The sequence below is a fragment of the Sturnira hondurensis genome, unplaced genomic scaffold (genome assembly GCF_014824575.4).
Source record: "Sturnira hondurensis isolate 20B ecotype Veracruz unplaced genomic scaffold, ASM1482457v3 Scaffold0008948, whole genome shotgun sequence".
Classification (NCBI taxonomy): domain Eukaryota; kingdom Metazoa; phylum Chordata; class Mammalia; order Chiroptera; family Phyllostomidae; genus Sturnira; species Sturnira hondurensis.
In genome coordinates, this window is record NW_028081579.1 from 1139560 (window position 1) to 1167419 (window position 27860).

Consider the following 27860-nt stretch of genomic DNA (forward strand, 5'->3'; position numbering starts at 1 on the left):
CAAGTGGATACTCAACATTCCTCTGATCATACACTTCACTAATGTGTGAGTTCCTTCACTCCCCTAAATGGCTACTATCTACCTTTCTCTCTCTCTTCAAATCCCTGACAATCCCCCTCCTCTCCCATCTCAAATTAATGAACTTGCCACATCAGTGCCCTCAGTCACCCTCACCCATCTTTAGATCTTGCTTCTTTTTACAAAGTATAAAAAAGATTCAGCTCTACTTCTCAATTATACTCTGGATCCCATGTGTTTTGTCTACTACTCAAGGTTTCACTTTCACAATGATAACCTCTCCAATATATCACCCATTTCTATCTTAGATTATTCTCATCAGCAAAGAAACATGTTGTAGTATTTTCCATCTTTAAAAAACAAAAACACCTCTCCCTCCAGTTACCATCTCTAGCTTTTATTGAAAACAACATTTTTCAAAAATGTGTTTACATTTGTCCCCACACCCTAATCTCTCCTCAATCTACTCTCATCACAAAGACTGAAAACTTAAATACATTTTTTCAAGTTTATGTAAATATATAGAGTGGCAAATTAACCAAATGTTAATAATTAGAATTTATCCAAAAAGATACAAATGATATGAAGGCTACACACTATACAAGAGCCCAAAACTGTTTAATCGACATTCAAGTAAACAGCATCCTTTAAGAAGATAAAAGCACTGAGGAAGTTTTTAGGGCACCTTGTTAAGTTTATGAATAATCTAAGTATCAACAAGGTGATCAAAAATGAGCCTAACTTAAAACACACTATAATTCTATCAAATGAATCTTGTCTAGAAAGAACGTTCAGATTGCAGGACAATGATCTGTATAAATGTGTACAAATCACAGCCAGTCAAGTCAAATCTATGTGCTTTCAATGCTATCTAAATTGCTTTCATCTGCTTAGCCTCCTTTTGTTTCTCAAACTAAAGTTAAAAACTGTCCTTATCAATTGATGTTTGAAACACTGATGTTTCTCTCCCTCTTTATCTCCCCACCCTTCCCCTCTGTCTAAAAATAAATAAATAAAATCTTTAAGAACAAAAAAGATCCTTTATTCTTCTCTACTAACTACTTCTCCCTGTTGAACAAGGAGGTTGTATGGCTAGGTAGAGGAACAGAATGATACTGAAGCTGGAGCAGCTGGAGCATTGAGAGATCAAGAAGAAGCCCTGACAAATTAAGAACACAAAACAGTGAAAAAAAATAATAAAATCTGAAACTTTGTTTCAGTAAAGTATCTGTGGTTTTCTTCTCTTTTTTTTTAGATTACAATTCTACTAAAATAAAACATTTACTTGAAAAGAAACGTCGATCAGTTAGCCTCCCATACACGCCCAGATCAGGGATCCAATCCACATTCTTGGTGTGTGCCTCGACTATGGATCGAACCTGCAATCTCTCATTGTGTGTGATGAAAGCATAAAATATTTTAATACCCACATCTCTTAAAATGTATTAGTAACACTAAACATGGGAGTTAAAAGATGTATTTTAAATTTTTCTAAAAACTTGCTTCAATCGTTACTCTTCAAGATTGCTTAATATGCACAGCTTTGTAAAAAAGAGCAAGTGCAAAGAAAGTACGGCAATCAGTAGCTATTTATTAGGAAAGTTAAACAGAAATATTATGTATACCTTTCTTCCAAAGAGTAGCTCTAAAAATCTAAGACATTATAGTCATGATATACTTATTTTTTACGTTAAAGGGATTTATTTAAGAAAAAGATCAAAATTACGAACACTAAAATAGCAATAAATACATATCTATCAACAACTGAGTCTAAAAAACAAGCAAAAAAAGGAGAAAACAGAGAGAGAACTATGGATTAAAAAAGGGTTTTGATGGCTGCCACATGGGAGCAGGGTGGAGGGGAACGAGTAAGGAGTTGAGGGGATTAAGAAGCACAAATAGGTAGTTACAGAATAGCCATGGGGGTGTAAAGAAGAGCACATAGGAAAAAGAGTAGCCAAAGAACTTATACCAAAGAACTTATACACATGACTCGTGGACCTGAACAACGGTGTGGGAATTGCCTGAGAAAGTGGGGATTGCTAGGTGGAGGGAGGTAAAGGGGAAAAAATTGGGACAACTGTAGAGCATAATTAATGAAATATAGTAAACATAGTTATAGAATAAGTAAAAACATATAAGTAAAATCCATCAGGTAGACTGCATTCATGACCTCAATTCTTTACCCCTCCTTGTATACCCTTGTCTTCAAGAGGTAGAATATATTTCCTGCCCACTGATTCTAAATTCTGTCATGTGACTTGCTTTGGTCAAGCAAATGTTAGCTGTTGTGATTCAAAGAGAGGCGTTTCTACTGAACCAACAGCAACAAGGATGAGAGACTTGCAGAATAAAGTTCCATTTCTGATGGAATGAGCTTAAGCAAGGTAAGTCATATTGGTCAAATTTTTGTTGTAGACTTCTGCCAAGATGGAGGCATCGGTGGAAACACTGTGCCTTCTCCCACAACCAAGTCTGAATACAACAAAGGTTTAGTAAACAAAGAAGCAGCCAAAGAACAGAAAATTGAACTATGCGGAAGTCCGACACAACGAACCGTTCAACCGGACCGGTAAGAGGGGCAGAGCCAGCAGCAGAGCAGGGTCGGGCAGGAAAGATCCCCCAACCCAGGTGCCCAGGCAGCCAGGGTAGCATTGAGCGGACCCAGTGAGGGCACAGGGCAGCAGGCTGACTGTGGTCACACATTCAGGTGCATATAAACCAGCAGAGGAGTAAGCAGTGAGACGGACTGCGCAGGCCCCAGTGGGAAAACCCAGTGAGTGCGCAAGGCAGTGGGCTGACCACGGTCGCACATTCACACGCAGTGGGATGGACTGCGAAGGCCCCGGCGGCGAGAGGCAGCAAAGGAGACCGCCATTGCTCCCCTTTGACCCGACCCCCACATACAGCATCACAACCCAGCGACTGAGTTGCCCCGCCCTGGTGAACACCTAGGGCTCCACTCCTCATACATAACAGGCACGAACAGTCCAAAACATGGTTCAAGAAGAACTCAAAGCCCCAGAGCTGATAACTCTAAGTAAAAAAGAAATAGCAAACCTCTCAGATGCACAGTTCAAAACAATGGTGATCAGGATGCTCACAGAACTGGTTGATTTTAGTCACAAATTAGAGGAACATATGAAGGCTAAACTAATTGAAATGAAGGGAAATGCACAGGAAACCAACAGTGATGGAAAGGAAACTGGGACTCAAATCAAGGGAGTGGACCAGAAGGAAGGAAAAAATGACCAAACAGAAAAATGTGAAGTAACAAGAATTCAAAAAAATGAGGAGAGGATTAGGAACCTCCAGGACGTCTTTAAACATTCCAATATCCAAATTATAGGGGTACCACAAGGGGAAAAGAAACAGCCACAAGTGGAAAACTTATTTGAACAAATAATAAAGGAGAACTTCCCCAGTCTGGCAAAGGAAATAGACTTCAAGGAAATCCAGGAAGCTCAGAGAGTCCCAAAGAAGTTGGACCCAAGAAGGAACACACCAAGGCACATCATAATTACATTAGCCAAGATTAAAATGAAGGAGAGAATCCTAGAAGCAGCAAGGGATAAGGGGACAGTCACCTACAAAGGAGTACCCATCAGACTGTCAGCGGATTTCTCAAAAGAGACCTTACAGGCAAGAAGGGGCTGGAAAGAAGTATTCCAAGTCATGAAATCCAAAGACCTACATCCAAGACTGCTCTATCCAGTAAAGCTTTCATTTAGAATGGAAGGGCAGATAAAGTGTTTCTCAGATAAGATCAAATTCAAGGAGTTCATCATCACCAAGCCCTTATTATAGGAAATGTTAAAGGAATTTATCCAAGAAAAAGATAAAAAATATGAACAGTGAAAGGACAGCAAACTCACAGTTATCAACAACCACACCTAAAACAAAAGCAAACCAAGAGGACAGCTAGATCAGGAGCAGAACCATAGAAATGAAGAACACATGGAGGGTTAGCAACAGGGGAGTGGGAGGAGGAGAAGGGGTGTGAAGATACAGAAAATAAGTAGCATAGATGGTAGGTAAAAAACAGATGGGGGGAGAGCAACAATAGTAGGGGAAATATAGAATCTAAGGAACTTGAGACACGTGGTCATAAACTAAAGGGGGAATGGTGGGGGAGGGGGTGTGCAAGGTGGAGGGGAATGAAGGGGGAATAGAACAACTGTAATGGTATAATCAATAAAATATATTTTTAAAAATTTCCGTTGCAGTGTTTATTAAGAATTTATAATGAGCTAGTTATTTCTAGAACATATTCCTGTTAAAATTCCAACTCTGACTACTGTATGATATGTGATTAACATTCATCAATAACATTTTTCTGCTAAAATTATAAAGATTTCTTACTAAATTAGACAAAAACCGTTTCTTGATCTGAATGTTAGTTATGTACCCAAACTATGAAAAATATCACCAAGACGCTAAGAATACTCGCACTTTCCTATGTGTATTGTATCAAATAAGGATTTATTTTTTACTTTTGATTTTAAAATACAGTCTCAGAACAGCAAATATACTACAGAGAGATCCCATGAAACCTTCCCAGTTTTCCGAAAGTTTACATTTTCCATTAACTACAGTGCAATATAATAACCAGGAAAGTAATATTGGTATGATGCGTGTATGCAGTCCCAGGCATTTTATAACATATGTAGATTTGTGTAACCACCACCCCACTCAAAATACACATTTTCCATTTCCACTAAGGTCTCCTTCATGCTGTCTTTGTAAGTCACATCTACTCTCTTCTCCCTACTAAATCTAACCCATGGCAAGAAGTAATGTTTTCCATTTCTATCATTTTGTCATTTTGAGAGTGTTACATCTGTGGATTATACAGTACAACCTTTCAAGATTTTTTTCCCACTCAGCATAATGCCTTTGAGATCTATTCAAACTGTTGCTTGGATCAATAGGTCACTATTTCCATTTAGATTCCACTGTGGTCAGAGAACATACTATATGATTTCAATTCCTCTAAATTTGCTGAGGTTTGTTTCAGGCCCAGCCTGTAATCGATCTTTGGAAATGTTCAGATGGAGCTTGTAAAGCATGTGTATTCTGCTGCTACTGGGTGATATATTCTGTAAGTGTAGATGAGGTTGCATTGGTTGATGGTATCACTCAGTCTTATATACATCCTTGATGAATTGTCTGTCTAGCTATTCTACTGAATGCTGAGAAGGGTGCTCCAACTGTAATTGTGCCAACTGTCTATTTCTCCTTTCAGCTGGATCCCATTTTGCTTTTTAGTTCTATTGTTTGGCATATACACATTTAGGACTTCCTGTCTCTTCTTGATTCTTTTTATCATTATGTAATGTCTTCATCTGTTCCTGGTAATTCATTCTGAAATTTACTTTATCTGATATAAATAACAGCCACTACAGCTTTTGTTGGATGAATGTGTGCAGTGTATCTTTTTCTATCATTTAACTTTCAACATACCTACCTATATTATTATATTGAGTTTTGTACAGACAGCAAATAGTTGAGTCGTTGTTTGTATGCTTATTTATTTTATTATTAAATGTACTGGGATGAAATTGGTTAATAAAATCATATAGATTTCAGGTATACAATTCTCTAATACATCATCTATGTATTATATGTTCCCCATCCCAGGTCCAGTCTCCTTCCTTAACCATTTATCCCCTCTATATCCTCCTCCAGCTCCCCCACCCACTTCCCTCTGGTAATGACCACACTGTTGTCTGTGTCTGTGAGTTTGTTGTTGTTGTTGTTGTTGTTTGCTAACTCTGTTTACCTGCTGCACCCAGCCTCCCAACCCCCTTACCTCTGACAGCTTTCAGTCTGTGTTCTGTATCTATGAGTCTGTTTCTGTTTTATTTTGTTCATTAGATTCCACATACCAGCATAATCATGCAGTACTTGTTTTCCTCTGACTGCTTCACTTCACTTAGCATACTGCTCTCCGGGTTCATCCATGCTGTAGCAAAAGGTAAGATTTCCTTCTATTTTTTTTTACGGCCAAGTAGTGAAAGATGTGAAGATATGATATCATTGTGAAGATGTGATATCAATGTGATATCACATTGTGATATCAATTTTGAAGATGTGATATCAATGTGAAGATGTAGCACCACTTTTATACCTGCTCACCAACTGACAAACACTCTAAGATTGCTTTCAAAACTTGGCTATTATAAATACTGCTGCAATGAACATAGGAGTTCATATTCTTCCTAATGACTGTTTCAGATTTCTCTGGATATATTCCCAGAAATGAAATCACTGGGTCATAAAACAGTTCCATTTTTAATTTCTGAGGAAATTCCATGCTGTTTTCCACAGTGGCTGCACCAGTCTGCATTCCCACCAACAGTGCACCAGGGTTCCCTTTTCTCTGCATCCTCTCCAACACTCGTTTGTTTATTTATTGATGATGGCCAATTGGACTTGCGGTTTTAATTTGCATTTCTCTGATGGTTATTGACATTGAACATCTTTTCATATGTCTATTGACCATCTGTATGTCCTCTTTAAAAAAGTGTCTATTCAGGACTTTGCTCATTTCTTAATTGGATTGTTTTTTGGTATTGAGTATTATAAGTTCTTTATAAATTCTGGATATTAATTAAGCCTTTATCAAACAGATGTATCATAGGAAAATATGTTCTCACAATCAGTGAGTTGTCTTTTCATTTTTGGTGATGGTTTCCTTTGCTATGCAAAAAACTTTCTAGTTTGATGTAGTCTCATTTATTTGTTCTTTTGTTTCCCTTGCCCAAGAATATGTATCAGAAAAAAAGATTCCTACAAGAAATGTCCAAGATTTTACTGCCTGTTTTCTTCTAGAATTTCTGTGGTTTCAGGTCTAAATTTAAATCTTTACTCCATTTTAAGGTTAATCTTATTTATGGTGTAAGAAGGTAGTTTAGTTTCATTTTTTTTTTGCACCAATCATCCAATTTTACCAACACCATTTATTGAATAGACTGTCCTTACCCCATTATATGTTCTTGCCTCCTCTGTCAAATATTAATTGACGATAAAGGTGTAGGTTTCTTTCTGGCCTCTCTATTCTGTTCCATTGATCCATGTGTCTGTTTTTACGCCAGTACAGTGCTGTTTGGGTAACTATGGCCTTGTACTGCAGTTTGATATGAAGTAGTATGATTCTTCCAACTTTGCTCTTCTTGATTGTTGTTGCTCTTTGGGGTTCTTTGTGGTTTCACAGACATTTTTGGAATATTTGTTCTAGTTCTGTAAAATATGCCACGGGTATCTTGATAGGAAATGTGTTGAATCTATAGATTACTTGGGATAGTATGGACATTTTAATGATGTTAATCATTACTATCTATACATGATCACAGAATATCCTTCCACTTATTTTATATCCTTCTATTTCTTTCTTCAGTGTCTCATAATTTTCTGAAAATGGGTATTTTACTTCCTTGGTTAATTTTATTCCTAGGTATTTTTGTGTGTGTGCAATTGTAAATGGGATTGTTTTCTTACTTTCCCTTTCTGATAGTTCACTATTGGTGTATAAAAATGCAACTGATTTCTGGATATTTATCTTTTATCCTGCTACTTTACTGGACTCATTTATCAGTTCTAGTAAGTTTTTGGTGGAATCATTAGGGTTATACATATATACAGTATCATATTTTCTGCAAATAATCACAGCTTTACTTCTTCCTTTCCAATTTGGATACCTTCTTGTCTGACTGGGTTGGGGATCATCCTGGAAATCATAAGGTTGTCTGCTAGATTCCTAGTCAGGGCCCGTTCCTGGGTTGCAGGCCAGGTCCCCCGTTTGGGGTGTGATAGATGCAACTGATTCTCTCTCACATCGATATCTCTCTCTCCCCTCCCTCCTTTCTCCTCTAAATATAAATAAAAACTTAAAAGAGAGTAGTGAAGCAGACATCCCTCTCTTGTTCCTGGTCATAAGGAAAACACTTGTAAATTTTGCTCACTGAGTATGATGTTGGCTGTGGGTTTGTCATAAATGGCCTTTATTTTGTTGAGGTATGATCCCCCTATTCTCACTTTGTGCAGAGTTTTTATCACAAATGGGTGCTGGATTTTATCAAATGCTTTTTCTGCATTATAGATATGATTATGTGATTCTTATCCTTCATTTTGTTTACACAGTGAATCACATTTATTGATTTGTAGATATTGACTAACCTTGCATCTCTGGAATAAATCTCACTTGATCATGGTGTGTGGTCTTTTTAATGTATTGCTGGATCTTGTTTGCTAATATTTTGTTGAGAATCTCAGCATCTATGTTCATCAGGGATATTCACCTATAATTTTCTTTGTGGCTTCTTTACCTGGTTTTGACATTAGAATAATGCTGGCCTTGTAAAATGAGCTTGGGATTCTTCACCCTCTTATATATTTTGGAATCGTTTGAGAAGGATAGGTGTTAGTTTTTTGAATGTTTGGCAAAATTCACCAGAGAAGTCATCTGATCCAGGACTTTTGTTTTATGGGAGTCTTTAAATTACTGCTTCAATTTTATTAGTTGTAATTTACCTATTTAAATTCTCTGATTCTTCATGATTTCATTTTGAAAGATTGTATGTATATAGGAATTTATTCATTTTGTCCAGATTGTCCAATTTGTTGGTGTATAGTTATTGGGATTATTTTCTATACAATCCTTTATTTCTCTGGTGTCAGTGGTCACTTCTCTTTCATTTCTGATTTTATTTATTTGAGCCGTCTCTCATTTTTTCTTGATGAGTTGGTTTAAAAGTTTGTCCATCTTGATTATCTTTTCAAGGAATGAGCTCTTGATTTCACTGATCTTTTGTATTGCCTTTTTTAAACTCTATTTTGTTTATTTCTGCTATGTCATTTATTATTTCCTTTCTTCTACTTACTATAAGTGGTTTTGGTGTTCCTTTTCCAGTTCTTTTAAATGTAAAGTTAGATTGATTATTTGAAATTTTTCTTGTTTCTTGAGGTAGGCCTATAATGCTATAAATTTCATCTTAGGACTGCTTTCTTTGTGTCCCAAGATTTTGAGCTGTTGTTCTCATTTCCATTTGTTTCAAGGTATCCTTGCTCTCACTGTTTAACCTATTCATTGTCTAGTATCGTGTTATTTAACTTCCACGTCTTTATATTTTTCATTTTCCTCTTGTAATTGATTTCTAGTTTCATGACATTGTGGTCAGAGAAGATGCTTGACATGATTCCAATCTTCTTAAATATACTGAGTCTTGTTTTCTGTCCTAACATGTCCTATCCTAGAGATTATTCCATGTGCATGTATATTCCACTACTTTGGGGTGAAATGCTCTGAAGATATCAATTAAATTCATCTGATCTAGTCTGTCACTTAAAGGCCATCATTTTGTTTATTTTCTGTCTGGAAGATCTGTCCACTGATGTCAATGGGGTGTTAAAATCCCCTACTGTGGCCCTGGCTGGTGTAGCTCAGTGGATTGAGCACGTGCGGTAAACCATTCACTGGTTCGATTCCCAGTCAGGGCACATGCCTGGGTTGTGGGCCAGGTCCCCATTAAGGGGCAACCACACATTGATATTTCTCTCCCACTCTTTCTCCTTCCCTACCACTCTCTCTAAATATAAATAAAATCTTTAAAAATCTCCTACTATGACTGTATTGCTGTCAATCTCTCCCTTTATGTCCATCAAGACTTGCTTACATGTTTAGGTGCTCCTGTGTTGTATACATAAATGTTTACAAGGTTGTAATCTCCTAGACTGTTCCCTTTATCTTTAAGCAGTGTCCTTTCTTACAACAGCCTTGTTTTATACTCTATTCTGTCAGATATAAGTACTGTTACCCTAGCTTTTTTTCCTTTCCAATTGGCATGGAGTATCTTGTTCCATACCTTTATTTTTAGTTTGTGTGTGTCTTTCTTTCTGAGGTGGGTCTCCGGTAGACAGCACATATATATATGGGTGGGTATTGTTTTCTTATCCATTCAACTACCCTGTCTTTTGACTGGAGCATTTAAGCCATTTACATTTAAGGTGATTACTGATAGGCATATATTTATTGCCATTTTATTCTTTTTACTATGTTCCTCTGTTTCTAATTTGTTTCTTTTTCCTTCTTCTTCAAAAAGATCCTTTAACATTTCTTTTAACACTCGTTTGGTCATAAACCCCTTCGATTTTTTCTTGTCTAGGAAGCTCTTTATTTCTCCAATTTTAAATGACAGCCCTCATGGGTATAAATCAGTCTCGGCTGTAGGTCCCTGATTCTCACCACTTTGAATATTTCATGCCAATCCCTTTTAACATCTGCCATTTTTTGTTTGTTTTTTCTATTTGTTCCCTCTGTTTATTTTTCTGTTTCTTTCTCCTGTCTTCTTATGAGCTACTTGGACATTTTTTATTTAGCATTTCATTTTAATTTATATGTTTTGAAAGTATTTCTTTCAGCAAGTGTTCTATTAGTTGCTCTAGTTATTACATAGCTAATCACAGCCTACTCTTGTCAACATTTTCCAATTCGATTACATTATTACTTGACCTGGATCAGGAAGCCTCCCAATAAGAAGTTTTTAAAAATTGAAAAAGGTGTGTTTCTTAGCTGGGTTTAGAGAAGAGTGACTCACATGCTTTAAGTGCATCAAACAACCCCAAACTCAAATATCACTATGGGTCATAAGCGTGGAAATGCAGAATTAGGAACATTAGGAAATAAGTTAGTACACTACAGTTAGCAAAAGTAAAAAATAAAACATTGAAAAGATAAATCGTTTGACTATTTTCAACCCTTTTGACATGTGTATGCTTTTTCTGGATCCCAATTACTCCTTGTATTTGTGCATGGCCATAAAAATATTTTTATTAACTTCTGCAGAGTTACCATGGCATATAAGTGCTAAATTATGTTCATTTCCTAGAACAAAAGTTTTTGCATCTACACATGGAGTTGTATCTAAGAAATCATTGAACCCTAAAGCAAACTTAAAAGCAAGTCACAACCTATGCAAAACAAAACTCGAATATTTTTCTAACAAATTCATGCCTCCAAAAGCAACTTCTAAAAGCACTGTTATATATGCCAGGAAGGGGACAGGGAAGACACCCCAGTTCAATTGTGGTATTTGTTCCTTTAATATCACTGCTAATTTTCCTATTTTTGAAGTTCCTATGGAGTTGTAAACTGTAAGGTAATTTTGAATATGCAATTTGTAATGTATAAAATGCTATTTTGAAAGTAAAAAGGGGGGTGAGAGGATTACTTTGGATGACCATCACTCCTCTATTTCACAGAGGTCCGTATTTTAGAGGTGAGAAAACACTGACAGGCCCAATGAAATGCTCAAGGTTACACAAGAAATTAACAGAATGATAAATACCCAGGTCTTCTTATTCCCTGTTTCATGGTCTAATTTACCAATTCGCAATTTGTAATACAAAACAGAACCAACCCAGAAACCTGTTCAGTGACTATTTAGATGGGATGGAGATGCACCGAGGACAAACAGATGATGCTTTAGGAAGAGGTGCAGAACATATGCAGAGACTCTTGGGACCAATAACTTGTGAATTCTCTAAAGGTCTACACAGATGTAAAGATATGGTATCTGCCACAATCTTATAATCAAATCCCTTGGAACAGAGGTTGTAATTTATTAATCTTATTTTTATCACAGCTAAACACTTTTAAATGAATACTAAATTAAACATCTACAAGGAATCTCTCAAAGACGTTCTATGCCACCCCTTTCTAAATTCATTAAGTTTGTAAGTAATAGCATATATATTTCTAAATATAACAACAGTAGAAAAAATATTCAAGCTTTCTCAGATTTAGGTGTTCGTCATTCAACAATATTTCCTAAACAAATACTACGTACCTAGCATTGTTCTAGGTGTTCTGAACAAAAATAACATGAGTATCTATCTTTATGAATCTAATATTCTTAGTGATATCAAACAATGCAGGAGCCACAGAATAAGGATTATCACTTCAGAGAACACACACATACTACCATAACAAAGATTAATTCCTGAAATTAAATATTTTTAACCATAATATTCTTTCTACTCCAGCTTCTCAGGGAGAAATACTAAAATGTAACAAATTTATACAATGCAGACATAGCTAACTTTTAATAACAATGTCTGAAATACTGGGCATAAATAAAAGTTCAGCAAACTAAGTAATTGGAAATACATTTGAATTAGGGGTTATAGGAGAATCAATTCCACCCGTTCTGGCCAAGATGGAGGTATAGGTAGAAACCCTTCACTTCCTCACACAACCAAAAGGAGGATAACCACCAATCTAAAATCAATAAAAAACCAAAATCGCCAGAAAATCAATCTAAATGGAACACCTACAATCTAGGAATTAAAGAAAAATATCAACCAGAACAACCAGGGAGGCAGCTGAGGGGTGGGGCTGACTGCGGAAGGGACTGACTTAAGGGGAAAACTGAGACTCAGAGCTGACTGTGGGCTAAGGCTGGGGTTGCCCCAATGGTAGATACTTCCAGTCTGACACCAGAGTCTGTTGGAAAGTACACTAGAGACAAGCAGGCAAGCTGCACTGTTCCCTCTCTGGCCCCTCCCACACAGGCAGCACAGCAGAGAGGGTTGCCCTGCCCAGGTGAATACCTAAGGCCCTGCCCACTTACAACCTATCAGCTGCACCAAGACAAAGAAATGTGGCCCAAATGAAAGAACACAGCAAAACCTCAAAACTAAGGGATGAGGAGATTGCCAACCTACTAGATGGAAAATTTAAGGCCCTGGTAATAAAAATGCTCACAGAACTGATTGAGCTTGGTCAAAAAATGAAAGAACAAATGAAAGATACCCAAAATGAAATAAACCAAAATATTCAGGGAACCAGCAGTGACAAGATGGAAACCAGGATTCAAAGCAACAATTTGGAACAAAAGGAAGAAATAAACATTCAACTGGATCAAAACGAAGAGACAAGAATCAAAAAAAATGAAGAGAGGCTGTGGATTCTCTGTGACAACCTGAAACATTCCAATATCTGAATTACAGGGGTGTCAGAAGGAGAAGAACAACAGCAAGAAATTGAAAACTTATCTGAACAAATAATGAAGGAAAACTTCCCTCACCTGGTGAAGGAAAGACTTCCAGGAAGTCCAGGAAGCTCAGAGAGTCCCAAAGAAGTTGGACCCAAGAAGGAACATACCAAGGCACATCATAAGTACATTAGCCAAGATTAAAATGAAGGAGAGAATCCTAGAAGCAGCAAGAGATAAGGAGACAGTTACCTACAAAGGAGTTTCCATCAGACTGTCAGCTGATTTCTCAGAAGAGATCTTACAGGCAAGAAGGGGCTGGAAAGAAGTATTCCAACTCATGAAATCCAAAGATCTACATCCAAGATTGCTCTATCCAGCAAAGCTTTCATTTAGAATGGAAGGGCAGATAAAGTGCTTCTCAGATAAGATCAAATTCAAGGAGTTCATCATCACCAAGCCCTTACTATATGAAATGTTAAAGGGAATTATCTAAGAAAAAGAAGATAAAAAATATAAACAATAAATGACATTAAACTCACAACTATCAACAAATGAACCTAAAAGAAAAGAAAAACAATAGAAACAAAAACTAAGGAAACAACCAGAACAGGAACAGAATCAGAGAAAGGGATATCACACAAAAGGAGTTCAGTGGGGAGGGGGAAGGGGAGAATAGGGGGGAAAAGGTACAGGGAAGAAGCAGCATAATTAGTAGGCATACAATAGATGGGGAGAAATAAAAATGGTATGGGAAACAGAGGACTCAAAGAACTTACATGTACAACCCATGGACATGAACTAAGGGGGCGGAATGCTGTAGGGTTGGGGGGACAGGGTGGAGGGGGGATAAGGGGAAATATTGGGAAAACTGTAATAGTGTAATCAATAAGAAATACTTTTTAAAAATTAGGGGTTATAGGAACAACAGTAATTGCCTTTTTTCAGGATATTCTGCTATGAGTCTTGTGGTAAATATATATATTTTGGCAAGATATCTGAGATACATTACTCAGTTAAAAAAAAAAGACAAGTAGCTCTGTCTCGTATGGTTCAATTGGTTAAGAGTGTCTTCCCATAGACCAGAAGGTCACGGGTTCAATTCATGGTCAGGGCACAACCCAGGTTGTGGGTTTGATCCCCGGTCAGGGTGCCAACAAAAAGCCAACCAATCAATGTTTCTCATTTCAATGTTCCTCTCTCTTTCTCTTTTCCTGTCTTTCTAAAAGCAATGAAAAACTGCCCTCAGAGGAAATCAATTAATTAATTAATTAATTAAGACAATTAAGCCCTGACCAGGTAACTCCACTGGTTAGAGAGTATCTCCCAATATGCTGAGGTTAAGGATTCAATCTCTGCTCAGGGCAAATACAAGAAGTGACCAATGAAGGCATAAATAAATTTAAAAATCACTGTCTCTCTCTCCATTCCTCTAAAAGTCAATCAATCAATCAATAAAAGACAATTACAAGAGAGTGGTTACTCTAAGTGCAATGTAAGTAATGCAGAAATTTGTATACCTATGTTCATGAATGCATACCCTCCCCTCAAAAAATCCCTAAAAGGTACATGAAGTCTGTCTAGAAAAAGTCCAACCATTGTTAACACAATGAGAATGGTTTCTGCAACATCCATGTAACCTGGTAGCCAAGGAGAGTGGACTGTCCTGTGCATGCGTGAACAAGGATGACTTCATTGTACTGGTCAGTGGGGGTGATAAACACCATCTGTGAGTATATGTACTATGTGGCCTTCACATTCAACACGACTGAGCTCGCAGAGAAACGAATCTGCATCAAATTTTTCATTATGCTTGAACATCACTCCACAGAAACTATTGGGATGATTCAGAAGGCCACAGCTATGGACAACTGGTGATTGGCAAGTTCATCATGACACTGCACCTGCTCATGCATCACATCTTATGCAGATATTTTTGGTGAAACATCAAATCACTCAGGTGACTCAGAGCCCCTGCAGCCCAGATTTGTTGCCCTGAGACTTCTGGCTTTTCCCAAAACTAAAACCACCTTTGAAAGGGAAGAGATTTCAGACCATTGATGAGATTCAGGAAAATATAACAGGGCAGTTGATGATAACTGGGAGAACTGTGTGAGATCCCAAGGTCGCTACTTTGAGGGGGACTAAGGCATCATTGTCTTATGTACAATGTTTCTTGTATCTCATATCTTCTGCAATAAATGTCTCTATTTTTCATAACATATGACTAGATACTTTCTGGACAGACCTTGTCGTGTAAGTAAATTCTGGGAGAGGCATGCTAAGATAATAGCAGGATTTTTCAATTTTCTTAACTTCACATTTCTGCATTCTTCAGATTTTCTAAAACAACATGTATTATTTCCATAAGCAATGAAAACAATAAAGATGTTCCATGGGGGGAGGGGTATAAAATAACTTTCAGTAATGTGAATAATTATACTTCATTATTCACACTAATTATACCTAATCACTTTCAGTAATGTGAATAATTACTTCGTTCAGATATCTGTGCTATTGATGTGTTTAATATGTATCACGGTTTTTCTTAAGACAGAGCACATTCCTGTATGTTACATACTCTTTCCATACCTGATGGAGGAATCATCATCCTACGATCCTGATCCCAAGGAGGCGAAAGGGACCCAGTATCAGAAGGTTCCCTGTGAGGATCAGTTAACTTATCACAGCTCGATTTTCCTCTTTCATTAGTAATTGGATGGTCCTGAGGAGTCCCTGGGCCTTCTGAGCCTAATTAAAGAAAAAAAATACAATTCTGTTTTTTCTAAAAAAGCATTTTAAAGCCTATGATTGAATACATTCCAGACACTTTTTTAAAAATGGAAAACAATCAGATTCTAATAATTAGGACACATTAGACTACAACTCTCTCACCTACGAAAGCCATTTCTAGGACAACTGTGCCATGTGCATCAACAAGCACTGGCTTGTAAAATTTGTTGTTAAATGTTATCATCACAGTATTTTAACATGTAAAACTGGTCGTTAAAATTTTTTAATGTTTCTTATTTTAATTGTTGTTCAAGTATAGCTTTCTGCCTTTTATTCCCATCCTGGTCCACCCCCCCCCCAGCCCGCCCCACCTCCCCTCCCATTTCCAACCCCCCCCTTATTTTTGTCCATGTGTCCTTTATATGGTGGTTAAATTTTTAATTATAAATAATATCTGAAAAATAAAAGTAGAAAGTAAATTTGAAAGTAAATATTTCTTTGAGGCAATAAAATAATTATAAAGTTTTTATTGCTTAAACTAATCTACCAATAGTCAAAGAACATGATTTCTTTAAGAGTCATCTTAGCGCCAATATACATACATATTTCAATAATTCTGCAACTCCTCAAAGTATTTCTTAGAAAAGCATTTTTGGAAATATATTCACATTAACTTTAGAGCCACTCAAGAAATTATATCGCAATGCTGAAACTATGATACTGAACTTCTCCCCAAAATGATTTTAACCAGTCTGATACAAACTTTAAACCATCAGATGAATTTGGCTGTAAATGGCTTGTAGCAATATCTACGATAAATGTCAAATTTACCTTCAAAAAGAGCTCACAGCCTTGAAGGCAAGTCTAAAAGAACAGTTTCAGAAACAACAGCACTTGTTGGGACAAACACTTCAAACAAAATAATATTCGTTTGAATTTTAAAAATCTGTCATGCCTACATTAATAAAAAAGGGGCACCTCAATTAATAACCCATATTCAATTAAAATAGAAAAACAAATGTAAAAATTATTTTAAACACTAAATAATAAAAGATATCAATACCTCATTTGTCCATCACTGGGGGGTGAATGAGGTCTTCTCAAAATTATATTGCCCAGAAAACAGAAACTTATTCCCTTTCAAGGAACAGTTTTACAAAATAAAAACATTTTGAAATAGAAGTCTTTCTAAAATGCTTTCCACATTTCAGAACCTCCCTTAAGAGGAAACAAAAATTAATTTGACCTTCTCTTCATAACTTGCGCAAATAAGTGTAAACTTTTTAAAAAATACATAGTAATCTTGTAAAAAAATTTTATCTACTCTCTTTTGTAGAGTCAAGAGGCAAACTGACATTTGTGTAAGAAGATTAACTATCTCTTTTCCTTATAGGTGCACACTGTATTAAATTCCCCAAATCTTTCCTTCTAGCTTGTACATCCTTCTAAGCAACAGTTCACTAGAAGAAAAACGCAGGAAAAGAAGAAAGCTATCTTGGTGAGAAATGTGCAGGAGTCACTTAGGCTAAATTCATCTAGAGTGAAGCTCAGATCTTTAAGAGAGACAGTCAAAGGCTCTCTTCTGGTTGTTTACTGACAGAGGGCCAGGTACAGGCCCCACTGACTTACTGCCCAGAGAAAATTACAAACTTAAATTGCTAACGGTTAAAATTTTTCATTCAGACTCAGTGTTATACACAAATTACTCTAAAAAGAAATTATTTTCCTTATACTCAATCTTATTTAAACATATATTCAAACATAACCTCATCCAAACTTTCAAATTTTAAAAGGTACTAAAAGGAAAAAGGAAGGGCACTGGTCACCCTTCTTTGGTGGGTCATAGAAACGTTTAGTCCAAAGCAACTCTTTTAAGACCTGTTGATTACTTACCTAAGACCTCTATAGCTTGCTTACTTGTTTGTTTATTTATTTTAAATTGTTGTTTGTTTATGTGGGTAACCAGGATATATGCTGTACAATTGCACTTTCAATTCTTCTGTGGATTTTCTAACAAATAGTAAAACACCCTTGCAAATAATGCAAATACATTACATCTTGAAAGTAATTAAAAAGGAGAGGAAAGTAATTTAAATAGGAGAGGAGAAATCAAAGGTAGTTTTTTTACTCTTATTCCAAATATTCGAATGACTACAAGCAATCCTTGACTTATATCATTCAACTTAAGGTGACTCACATTTGCATCCGGCCAATCATACCCTTATTTCTAGGGCACTGTTTTTGAGACTGCTGGCCGCAACCCATTTTGGTGCATGAAATTAATTGAATCTTAACCACTATTCTTTTTTAATGAAATGGAATAGAACTGAATAGAAAGTACCAGATAGCATGGAAAATAGTAGTAAGTACTATTCCATGGAACTGGTTTCAATTACATATATATTGATGAATAATATAACATGATATAAATGTATTTCTTACTCTAGGTCAAGGCAAAAAATTGGGGGGAAATGGATTGAGGACCCTTTCAGCACACACATGAATTTCAAAATGAGTCCCTGCCTCAGAGTGCTTAAAGCAAAGCTCTTTTGGGGCTCCAAGCGTCAATCTGCTACTCAATCTATTTCCACAGGAGCTCTCAGTTCAAAGCCAATGCAAGTACAGGCTGTGGGCCCAACCTGCTGTGGGACTAGGAAGGACCAATGCTAAGTGTAGCAAAACGAGGATGGGGAAAGAGAATGTAAATAAGAGATGGGCTAAGAGAGAATATCTCATGAACATAAAGAAATATTTTTTTCATATTCTTGAAGGCAATTCCAAAAAAGAGATCCAAATATACTTAAAAGTTTCAGCAGGGAAGTACACAGACTCTCTGAGATGCTACTTTTTGATGACTAGTATCGATGAATAGTATCTAATATTCATTAAAACATGAATATTAGAGCTTTCCTATGGTGGGTTTAGTTTTTGTGTGGTCTCAGTATTTTCTGGTCCCACCTCACACTCAGTTTGCTAAAATCACCGACAAAAAGTGGGGAATGGGGACAACACGACACTGGTGAAGAATTCTATCAGCTCCAATAAAACAGAGACTTGGGGCTAAAAACCTAAGAGTTCTGATTTTGGAAGATAGAGGGCTCTCATCTTTCAAATTTGCCAAAATTCAAGGGAAATTTTTAAAGCAACTTGACAAAGAGAACAAAGTATGATGAGAGATCAAAAGAGAGATCAAAAGATCATTCCAGCCCTGACTGGTTGGAGTATTGCCCCACAAAGCAAAAAACCACGAGTTCGATTCCCAGTCAGGGCACACTCCCGAGTTGCAGGTTCAGCCCCATGACAGGGCATGTTCGAGAGGCACATACCGATGTTTCTAACACTGCTGTTTCTCTGCCTCCTTTTGTCCCTCCCACCCCTTCTCTATAAAAAATAAACAAACAAAATCTGTAAAAAATAAAAGAGGAATATTCCAGGTACATAGGGTAAAACCTGAGTGAATGCTGATTAGGTAAATGCAGAAAGACCAACAACTAATACTTAGGGGCTTGAAATAACTCCAGAAATTCTCAAAAATACATAAAGAAATAACAAGGCAGAGAATCTTAGGCTGGTTTTTTAGATCTCTTTTAAGGTTCCCATTAAAACTGAGTACAAAAGAGGAATTCTGAATCCCTCAACACTAAAATAAAGGTTCTTTCGCTTTGATTTTCTTTGATAAAAAGACCATGATAATAAGCAAAAAATTTTTTTAAAATTCTACATTCTAATGATGTTTCATTGAAATACAATGCTAGGTTATATTGTTATTTTATGTATTCTTTTAAAGTTTTATATTATGTAATATATAGTTTTTAAGATATCAAAAATGATTTTAAAAGATTTGCATTAATTGCTTGACCAAAATGTATTGTTTATAACACAATCACTAAAAGAAAAATATATTAAATTTAGATGTCACAGAGCTCCTTTTCCAAACAAAAGTAACCCACAATAAGTGCAAGGAATGCCTGCAGTTTCCAAAGAATTGTTTTAAAGATTGTTTTTAAAGAAAAGTTGAGATGAAAATATAAAGGAAGAATCTAGAGTAATAAAGATGTTTAAACAATATACCTCTTCCTCCTCCCCCTGGAAGCAAAGGTGAGAATCTGAGTGGACCCTCCAACAAAGGTGGAGGGGAGAGAAAAGCTCTCGTTTCAGATGAAGGTCGACCCAATGGTGAGGGGCCATATGGGGAATGCTCTGGAATAATTAAAACAGCATGTTTAAATTCATAGTTTCAGTTAGCTACCCTACAAATTAGAATCCAATCAACAATTATCATCAGGTCATCCTCTTGCCAATTTAAGTTCAACCCATGTCCCGAACACTGACTATGCCTTGGGTTTTGTTAACACGGGTTAGAATTAAATAACGGAACTCTGTATTCCACAAAATCTGTTCACCAAGTGTACATTGTAGTCAATAAAAACATTATCCTCTTGATAATTAATACTCACAAATAAAATAACCATACAATATTAAGCAAAGAATACTGGTGATATTTTGGAGTTACAGAAGATTTGGGGAGCATGAAGTTTGTTTCATTTTTGTTTTTAATGGCAGTATGCTTCTCAGTATTTCAGCTGGTAAGGGTTGTAACATGGAAGGGCTCAGTTTACATCAGGCCAGAGAGCCTTTGTTGTGCCATGAATTATTTGAGTGAAGTTTGAAATTTTGAAAAGTAGGAGACATAAACACAAAATATTCTAAAGAATCAGAAATTACTTGGTTCATGGCCAGTGAAAAGCCAATTTACACATACTAATTCATTAAAAAGTTGTCACTTTACCTATAAACCATATAACCAAAGAGCCCTATCATTTTACAAACTTTACCATTTTCAAATAATGGTTATGCTTCAAAAGATGAAAAACCAGTAGCAAAAAACAAACAAACTTAAATACCACCAAAATAATACTTTTAAAACATAATAAATTTTATTATGTAATTTATATAATATACAAATGATCAAAGTTACAACAAAAGATCAAAGCATTATTTACTCTCCCCTGAGACTACTGCATTAATTAATTTCAGACAAAAATTCTTTCTGTATAATTCCTCCTACTCCTGACTTTGTTACTATTTGAAATTCATAATAATCTGCTACTTTCAAAATATACAAATACATTTTCATTTTAATGAAACTGGACTCTCAAAATTATTTTATAACTTTTCAAAGACTTTAACAGGATTCTATCTATATAAAGATGGTTTATTTTCATTGCCTCAGAAACTTAATTTCATGTCAACCAAAAGTATTTTGAAAATTTTAAGCTATTAGGAATAGTATGAGATCATTAAAGTTGCTAACTCATTAATGAACGGACAAAAAGAGTAAATACATCTTCTAAAGAACTGTGCCTCTCTTGAGGGTATTAAAGCAATCAAAATTCAGGTTACCCAGGTTTTCCCACCTTTAATGAATATTTTAAGTAATTAAAAAGTTTTAATTCCCATTTTTATAATTCATACAAATACCAAAAAATGGTTAATATGTAAACAGTCACAATGCTACTCTACTTAGGTAATCATTACCCATTCATTCTCCAAAAAAATAATTAATGAATACCACACTTTGCCTTTCAAAGAGCTTAAGGTACTAAATATACATCATTGTACAAAATCCTACCGAGAAAGAGAGGCAGCAAGTATTTATATCACTGCTAAGAAAACAAAATTCAGAAACTTAAGAAATTGTGAGAGAACCTAGATTAGAACCCTAGCTCCAAATCTAAAATACTTACAAATAATAGTATTCAATTTACACTAACATAAATTGTATATAATATATATATAAATACATATGTATTCTTAAATAAGGGGTTAAAAAAACTACCTCTGCCAAATGCTGTATTTGGAACATCAAGTGCATAAGGATCTTTTTCTAAAAGTTCATATTTAAGCTCTGTTTCAGTTAATCTGCAAATAAAGAACAAATATCTCTAAGTTACTCATCCACAAGAAGAAAACCCACATTTCGAGAAAAATGTCAGTATCAAATATAAGCTACTCTTCACTTTATCAACATATGCATTTGAAATTGTTTTGCTTTTTCTTCAAAATCAGACTATAGAAGAATACAGTATCACAAAACCCAAATTTTAGAAACAGAATGATCTTCCAAGGTCAACCAGTTCAAAACTACTGTTTTTCAAATGTTAATGGGAAAAGTACAATAAAAAATGAACTATTTAAATTTTTAAAAAATTTTTTTTAAAAACTATCATTTTTCAACTAAAGAAACTAAGGCTAGAAGTTTGAATGATTTATTCAAAATTAAATTGCCAGAATTCAAACACAAGAGCTCCTCGCTTTGAGTCATGAATGCTTTCCACTGTAATGTTACCCATAGGATTCCAACCATAACATAAAACTAGAACCCAATTAACTCCTAAATTCTTTATCTTAGAAATGTGACATTTTAAAAGAATCTTATTTCTACTTCTTGACAATCAAATCTGAAATAAAACATTTATTCATTTGATTTCAATTTCTGAGTATAAAAAGCAAGCAAAAAGACTAAAACGAATATTGGGAAATGTTAACAGTACATTCTGGCAAGAAATTATAACACTCTAGGAAGACTATTACAATCCTCATTGGAAAACTATTACCTTTGACTGAACAGTGTACACTTTTATTCTCCTTTTCATTTTTATATTGTAAAGTAATGCTACCCAATACATTAAAACCAAAGGATAAGAGAAATAATAAACATTTATTCCATCCATTTATCCATTAAAAGAGCTGATACGCTGATCTTTTAGCGTAGACAGTCATCCTTTCTCTCTCTCATGTAACCTCCCTCTGCCTATCTGGTTTACGTTTTGTTACACCTTTTTTATAAAAGAATCTATGAACAGTTTCTTTCTCTGTTAGTGACCTAAAACAAATGTTTCAAACAAAACTCTAGTAACTCCTAATAAAACTAATAAATTTTACCATTAGATATGCTGAATTCACTGCAAGTTTTCTTGTTTATCCTTATAGAGTATTAACTAATTAATAAAATAACAATTAAGAATAAAGTTTTTAAAGTACTATCACTAAGATACTTACTTCTGTCTGAGGTAAGAATTTTCTTTCCTTAAATCATTGAGGTTTCTTTCAGAGGTCCGAGCCGCCAACTTAAAGAAAACAATACATGTTAAGCATATGTTTATACAAACTTAACATGAAAAATACATTATATAAATATCTCAGTAATGGCATACAAATATACAAATATCACAGTCACTTAAGTATCTATTTCAGTAAATTCAATGTTAAAAGTTTTAATTTCAGGAATAATTTTAAAAGGGAATAAGGTTCATGTAACCTGAAAGCATGACGCTAAGGCTGGGGTTCAATCATATACTTGCCAATAAATGCTGTTATCTAATATAAAGTCAAGGATTAACATTATCTGCTGTTACAAATATCCAAAAGCATGACAAGAGGACTGCCAGAGGCTCCACACTTAGGGTGATGGAAATGGAGAATCAGGATCACTACGCAGGGCAGCCCTGGCCATGGAACAAGGTGAGCATCTCTGGAAAACCACTGTAATTGTGTGAAACCATAAAGGTCAAAAATAATTTCACAGCATACTGGCATGGGCCATTTTGTTAAAATGTCTGAGTATGATCACAGCACACTGCGTATCTATTAAGTACACAGCACTGGACACATAATATTCTCACAGTCTTTTTACATTTTTATATTGTAAATATAAATATTTACAATATAAATAGTGATACTTTTACTTAATAAAAGGTTAGAAAATCAGAATATGTATTGTAAAACACAAAGCTGCACTTATGATAAATAGAAGAACATGTACTATTCCCAGAAGTGTGGTCAAAGGTTAAACTTGAATGGATTACTGCGTGTTTCCCAGTCACTCTGTGGGCTCTGCAGACGAGAGGCAGCGGTAGGAGAAACACCACACCTGCCCAACCAAGTCAATCCTAGGGTAACCGTGTCTACCATACAAAGGCGGGTAAATTAACTCAGTCTATAACCATATTTTTTTACAAGTAAAAGAACATAATTATCAACGTCTTCACTTAAAATCGTGAAGTACATGTGAGAATTGACTTTAACTGGTCAAAGAATAAATTATGTAAATATCCACAGAAAACATACCTTAAGCATAGTTTAGCACCACTATCAAAAAGATTCCATAGGTAAATCTTTTTCTAATACATAACCATATAATCAATTTATACTAACAAAAAAGAACACTATACCATAACAATTTTAGTTAATAAAATATTAATTTATTTAACTTTTAACAATGCAGAACCGATATTACTTTTAAATATTTCCTACACAATGGAACATATTTACCCTTAAGATTTTACTTTTTTAAGATTTTATTTATTTATCTTTAGAGGGGAAGGGAAGGAGAGAGGGAGAGAAATATCAATATATGGTTGCCTCTCGTGCATCCCCTGGTAGGAACTGGCCTGCAACCTAGGTATATGTGCCCTGGCTGGAAACTGAACCGTGATCCTTTGGTTCTCAGACCCGCACTCAATCCACTGAGCTACATCAGCTGGGGCAAGATTCCATTTTTTAAAACACATATATGTGTTTTTATGTGTAGATGTATTCAAAAAAGTATGGGATAAATGAAAGCAATACTGCTGATTACTTCTTTTTAATTTTCTATATAGTCTTCACTTTTGAGTACATATTTTTATAAAATCTGAAATATATCTTTGTTTTGAGACAATTATTTCCTGAATATTTTAGCTTAAGTCAATGTAGTTATTTACTTAAGAAATTCAATATAAAGTAACAGAAAGAGTACAAGATTTAGAATCTAAAAGGTCAAAATTTCAATCTCCAATTGGACTCTTGACTCTCCAATCAATGTGACATTCTGCTGTTTCCTCATTTGCAAAACTTGAATTATAATACCTAGTTACAGAGTTATTTTGTGGATTAACTGAGGAAACAGCATTCTATATGTATTTACATGTAAAATGCCTTTAGGTACAGTGCCTAGAACATGAGAGTATTAATAAACATCAATTCCTATCTGTCTTCAAGAAAAATTAGCATCTGAATATTTAGAAAGTGGTGAGGACTGGCGAACACTAAAGTCTAGCTTAACTCAATAATAAATCTTCACTTAAACTCTCCATACAGAACATACCAAATCTTAGGGCTGGGAAGGACATAAACATGCAACATAACTAATTTCCTACCAATTAAGCTAGAGTCTCCACTCGAAGAAACATCCATGCCTAAAAAGTATCTCTGTAAGCTTCGGTATAACAACAGTGGTAAAAGCAGTTAACAATCACCAGGGGCTTACTCACTATGTGTCAGGCACATGGCTAATGGCCTTGCATGAATTATCTTATTTAATCATTACAATAACTCTGAAATAAGTACTAATGATATCTCTATCTGGCAGTAGGTGAGGGAACCGGGATGCCAAAAGAGACAGGATGAGTCCAAACCCTGGGTGTTTACCCACTGTGCAAACTGTCTCCCCTCAAAGACTCCCAGGGACAAGTCCTCCAAAGGCTGGCTCTTACAACAATTCTACACGTTAGAGGGACCGTTCTTATTACTAGTCAAAATCTGCATCCTTATGATCTCCTCACACAGTTCCTCTGGAAGACTGACACGACATTTCTCATGATGGTTTTTTCTTAGTGTGTACCCTGTAATTCAACTCTGAGAATCAGATACTAGAATTTTCAGATTTTTAGAATGAGATCAGGCTTTAGATATCATTCAGTCCGATCATTTGTTTTACAGATGAGTAAACAGGCCCAGAGAATGCTAAGTAATTTGTCCACAGTAATTAGTGGCAATCCAGTGTCCTAAAACAACATAGCCATGAAGATTACAATACCTCCCCCGGAGAACAGAAACTCCTTGCAAAGAAGCGTGAGTTCAAAGAACAGAAGGAAAATCAGATTTTGTGAATAACTGTGCCATAACAAAGTATTTAGTTCATAAGGAACATAGTAAAAGAAAATGATTTTTTATTTATTTTTTTCTAATCCCACCAGAACATGATTTTTTAAATGCTACCTTTTTACACTTCGCTCTTAAATTAGGAAAAAGAACAACTGGATAAAAGAACCTAAGAGAATTTAACTTACCCAATTATCATGTGCTTTTTTTTCATGAGAAATAACCTGAAAAAGAAAATCATTACAATATTATTTATAACTACTTTTCTTATGTAAAAAACACACACATCTACCACTATGATTCAGTACACAACTCATAAACCCAAAATAACTCAAGCATCTCTGAAAGTAACATTTTAAAGCAAATTTTCATATACATATGATCTACTCTATTATACTTTTAAACAAAACTGCATGTAAAGACAACTAAACTTTATGTCTAGTAAATTTCTATTTTATGCAATAACCAACTATAATATGAGTTGCTAATTTAAGGAACACTAGTTGGACTGAATATAAGACCCCAATGCTGACATACAAGGTAAAGCAGAAGTAGGTTTACAGCTGCGAGTATGCAAAACACAGAGTTAAGCCCCAGCGAGTGTGGCTCAGTTGGTTGGGCATCATCCTGCAAAGCTGAAAGGTCACCAGTTTGATTTCTCTTGGGGGCACATGCCTAGGTTGCAGGTTTTGTCCTACCCCCCACCCTCTGACCCCTGTTCGGGTGCATACTAAAGGTAGCTAATTGATGCTTCTCTATCACATCAATGTTTCTCTCCCTCCTCTTTTCCCTCCCTTTCCCTCTAAAAAAATTAAAAATAAAAAACAAAAATAAAATTGAAAACACCGTTAAGGAAGCTGTTATAATAGTCATAATCTGCATGTCATTTTCCATACAAACAACTGCAAACCTACTTTTGCCCCACCATGTAAGTAGAGGACATGGCAACTTTAAGATCTCATATCCCAGAACTTCTGGTTCCCTAGAAAAGCCCCAAACCACATGCAAAACCTCAAGAAAGGTGTACGACTAGTCAAGTAACTACATTCCTGCATCAAAACAGATACCAATTCAAAACAAATCAAAATTATTTTAAGTTATAAATACATACACACACATACCTGTCCTTGGTAAGAACGAACGGTTCTCTCCAGTTCTTCTTCAAGATCTTTGGCTCGTTTTCTACCGGGAAGAAATAATCATTCTACTATTAATATATACTAAGAAATGATAGAACACACTCTTTACTGAAAATATGAAAGCATCTAGAATGCTTTGTTTCATGTAAAAAAAGTTCAGAACTCCATACGTTAATACCTTTAAGAGATTCTGAAGTATAACTTTTCCTGAAGTATAACTTCTCTGAAGTATAACCTTTATTTTAAAATAAAGCTTTAAAAGTACTGCCACTTGGGTTTACCTAAACCAAAGGTCATGCAAAGATTTATATGATACATTGGTTCATTTTTATTTATAAGAAGCATGACCTTCGAAGACTTACTCAGATGTCTGTAATCTTAATAGAATTCTGAGAAATTAATGACCTGGGCAAAATAAAGTGTTACTTGTTACCTTATAAGACTAACAAGATAACTCCTTCTTTCCAATAAACTCAAGCTTATACTTCCTAATATAAAATGAAGTATCACAACTATTTGGTATATTGCTGATAGACATACTGTCTTATTAACATTTCTTCTGAACTGTAACTGTGGCTCACTCTTCTTTTTGTGGCATAATTCTTGAATTCATTAATACTGTATACATTCTCCCCCTTTTGTACCAGAGAGAAAAGACTTTGAAATTAATGGCTACTCATAGTTTTCTTGACATTAAAATAAAGTAGGATTGCCCACATTCAAATACAACTAATTTGAGAGATTTAAAATCTCAAATACTGCCCTGGCCAGGTGGCTCAGTTGGTGAGAGCATTGTACCATACACCAGAAAGATTGCAGGTTGAATTCTCAGTCAGGGCACATACCCAGGTTTGGGTTCAATCCCAGGTCAGGGAGCATATGAAAGGCAACCAATCGATGTCTCAATGTCTGCCTGTCCCTTTCTCTTTCTGTCTCTCTCTCTCTTTTCCTCTCTCTAAAATCAATAAATATCCTCAGTTGAGCAATAAAAAAAACTTTAAAAAATAAAAAAAATCTCATATACTGAAAGAAAAAAACATTTTTCCTTTTTATA

At 35.4% G+C, this 27860-nt stretch overlaps 1 protein-coding gene across 1 annotated transcript in view; it reads right to left on the reverse strand.

Moving 5' to 3' along the window:
* Nucleotides 1–27860, reverse strand: part of MIA2 (MIA SH3 domain ER export factor 2) — a 116946-nt gene that overhangs the window by 14928 nt on the left and 74158 nt on the right. The window contains 6 exon segments of the mRNA XM_037056398.1: nt 15603–15761; nt 19815–19943; nt 21583–21665; nt 22806–22873; nt 25856–25891; nt 26789–26849. Of these exon segments, the coding sequence (XP_036912293.1) occupies nt 15603–15761; nt 19815–19943; nt 21583–21665; nt 22806–22873; nt 25856–25891; nt 26789–26849 (536 nt within the window).